The 3,150-nt window shown below is 50.4% G+C and overlaps 1 protein-coding gene across 1 annotated transcript; it reads left to right on the forward strand.

Annotated features, from left to right (window-relative positions):
- Positions 1–1,500: 1,500 nt before the first annotated feature.
- Positions 1,501–2,706, forward strand: DICSQDRAFT_24187 (cytochrome P450; the record flags this gene model as incomplete). The annotated part of the gene is made up of 6 exons (XM_007367227.1): positions 1,501–1,789; positions 1,879–1,900; positions 1,954–2,035; positions 2,102–2,170; positions 2,252–2,606; positions 2,672–2,706. Coding segments are annotated over 6 exons (852 nt in total), but the record flags the coding sequence as incomplete, so codon positions are not given.
- Positions 2,707–3,150: the final 444 nt, after the last annotated feature.

Here is a 3,150-nt window from a genome sequence, read left to right on the forward strand (position 1 = left end):
GTATATAGAATGGCCGTCCGACGTCGATTTGACAAGTCGTTCATACAACTGCCAGTGTCCAATGTATATATCGCCACATCCATATGCATCCATTTGTCTGGGTTCCAACCGACGGCCACCCAGCACTTACATTTCTGGCCGGTTCTCGATCTCGTCCCCCGACCCCTTCGTCCATGACGCCATCGACGTCCCCGATGCACTCTTAAAGGCGGTCGATGGCCATCTCCCCTTCTCCGCGCTCTTTCTTCCTTTGTCCCACCATCTCTTCCTGACTTAGGCCCGCCCGCTCACTCTATAAGGCTCCAAGGTAGGTCATAGCATAAGGTCATATAAAGGTACGTGACAGACATTCCCCGTGAGTGCACATCACATACGCATAGGTGAGTTGGGCCTTGGTTAGACTTGCGGGGTGTAGACATAGGTAACGACTCAGCGCAAGCACCAGGGGACCTCAACTCAGTGATGTTCATTGAAGCAGATTCAGAGCCGCATGAGACGCTATGCACTATGCGCGCAGTAGGTCAGGGCGTGAGGCGGGTAGCTCGACGGGGCAGTGGGCGGACGTGGGGAGAGGGCGGCCAATGTATGCGAGCACGCGTGTCGTACCATAGAGCAACTTGCATCCGAATATATATCTTTGCATTCCAAATTAGGACCGCATCGAGCATGTGAATCTGTATCAATCTTTTGTGAGCTTTATACGTCTTTTTCTGTCAGTCGAGACAGACCATAATAGACCGTTCTCGACCATAAAAGCTGGAAAAAGAGGGAAAAAGATGAGTGATGGCAATTGGCTTTTTGTGGCGATATCTGCCTATCACCTACTATATCTACCGATATCTACCGATATCTGGCTGTATGCCAGCTAGAAAAAGCCGCAAAATGTAGGAAAAAGGGACAGTTCTCACTGGGTCTCAAGCTCCATTTGGCTGATCAAGCGCCGGGATACTTTGTCCAATTACCGTTACGTCAGATGCCGAGCCCCCCCCGGTCCCCATCCCTACCAATTGCGACCAGCCTTCGTCTCAGAGAGCTCAGACGTACTCAATACTGGATGTCACCCATGCACCCCAAAGCGAGCCCGTGGTAGCCACAGGTGAAAACACCAAGAAGCTTTCAGTCTGCCTGTTTTTTTCCTGGCAGTATGTTGTTGTGTCTAACTTACAATTGCGGTAACAGCCTGAGCTGCTTTCTGCTCATACTCACAGTCGATCCTCGAAACTCGCGGGCCGAACCAGGGTTAAGCGGGACGTGCCTGAGCACTGTCTCGCACCACGGAATCGATGAATGTGTGCGGCTAATATGTCGACAAATCGGTGGTCCGATTATTGTCTAAAAGTCGCTATCAACATAAAACCCGCTGTAAGTGTATGCTTTCATGAAAGTCAGTCCCACTCCTAGGCCTCACCTCGCACCATGATCATCTCCAGCAACATCTTGGGGACTCTATCATTCTGGCAGACGGCCGCTATCCTCGTTGCGGTCTGCCTCGCGCACCGCTACATCCAGGCGCGTCGCAAGGCCGCCCGCGAGACACCCTTGGCAGGTCCGCCCAGTCCAAGCTGGCTTTTCAGTGTCCGCAACCTCGTCTCCAACAACCCTGAGGCTCCAGCTATCTACGAGAGATGGAGCGAGGAGTTTGGATCAGTTTACCGCATTCCGGATCCGTTTGGATCCACCAGGGTTGTCCTCGCTGATCCTAAGGCTATCGCGCACTTCTATTCGGAGGAGACTTGGACGTATGTCCAAACTAAAATTGCCAAGGTCGCGATCGAGGGTCTGGTACGTTGTGTTCACATGACTAGACCACTGCTCTAAGTAGTAGGATCGATGTTCACGACTCTATCATGGCAAGATTAGGTCGCGGTTTGCTGTGAGCAGAAGGCGAGTCCCACAGGAGGTACGTACGCTCATCTATCGTACGGTCGAATGTTTTTGTCAAAATGCTTCAAGACAGCGCAAGGCCATCTCCCCCGTATTCAGCAATGTCGCGATTCGCAGGTTAACTTCGATCTTCTACGACTCGGTGTACAAGGTGCACGCCTTCGCATTGCGCTATTCAAGTATCTGAGCGCTCAATGTCATGCATGATCGCATGTAGCTCAAATCTAACTGGGACAGCCAGCTGGGTTCTGCTGACTCCGTCATGATAGACGTGCAGAAATGGTGCGTTTTTTTGCTGGTGACGGTGCGCATGCCAAGTCCAACTGATCAATACTGAATTCGTTCAGGATGAACCACGTCTCGCAAGTACTCACGCCACCATACGCAATATTACTCTGAAATCCTTTCTTCTAGTTTGGACAGCGTCGGGATCACTGGATTCTCGCATGATACCGGCTCTCTTGAATGCAGACCATCTGTAGTTGCTGAAGTGTTTGACGCGATGGGTCGCATCAAGCCTGGCGTAGTCACCGCGGCGGCGCTCTTCTTCGGCACCATCTTCCCCTTTCTTTGGTGTCTTCCTACCGAGACACGCAGGCTTCAACTGAAGCTCAACAAGGCTATGGAGGAGATCGCGGTTCCGCTACTCGAGAACACTTGTAAGGAGATGAAAGGATTGGGGGAGAAAGGCAAAGAAGAGAAGAGTATCATAGGCTTGTTAAGTGCGCTATCTCTGCATATCCATGTTTTTGGCTTGAATGCTCGGCTGAATGTAGTACTCCCGCAGTTAAGGCTGAGGATGCCAATTCGAGCCTACATGTTGAACTTGGACTTATCCGGTCCGGACTGCACGAGGCTATGCGTCTCCTAGCGCTTAGCTGTAGTCGCTTATGTAGTATGTTACCATATTTGGGACTCTCTGCTCGTGTACTATAGCTATGCTTCCGGACTCTTCTGGTACTGTCTAGGACAATCCGTACTACTCCAGAACGGTCTAGACAGGTCTATGCCTTACTCATCTCTTACTCATCCTATGGTGCAATACGTTGCAATTCTTTCACCATCGTATTATTCATCGCACTATGGTACATGTGACTAACCACTCTTCGATTAGTCATGGACACTTCTCTGTAGTATATAAGGACTTCAGATTGCGTCCTCCCTCTTCAGTCTTTCCTTACTGACTGAAGAGTGAGTACTTCCTTACCTCTACCTCTAACTTGTAGTTACTTACTTAACCTTTGTAGTCTTGCTTCGACTCTAGGT

This window comes from Dichomitus squalens, assembly GCF_000275845.1.
Source record: "Dichomitus squalens LYAD-421 SS1 unplaced genomic scaffold DICSQscaffold_23, whole genome shotgun sequence".
Lineage (NCBI taxonomy): Eukaryota > Fungi > Basidiomycota > Agaricomycetes > Polyporales > Polyporaceae > Dichomitus > Dichomitus squalens.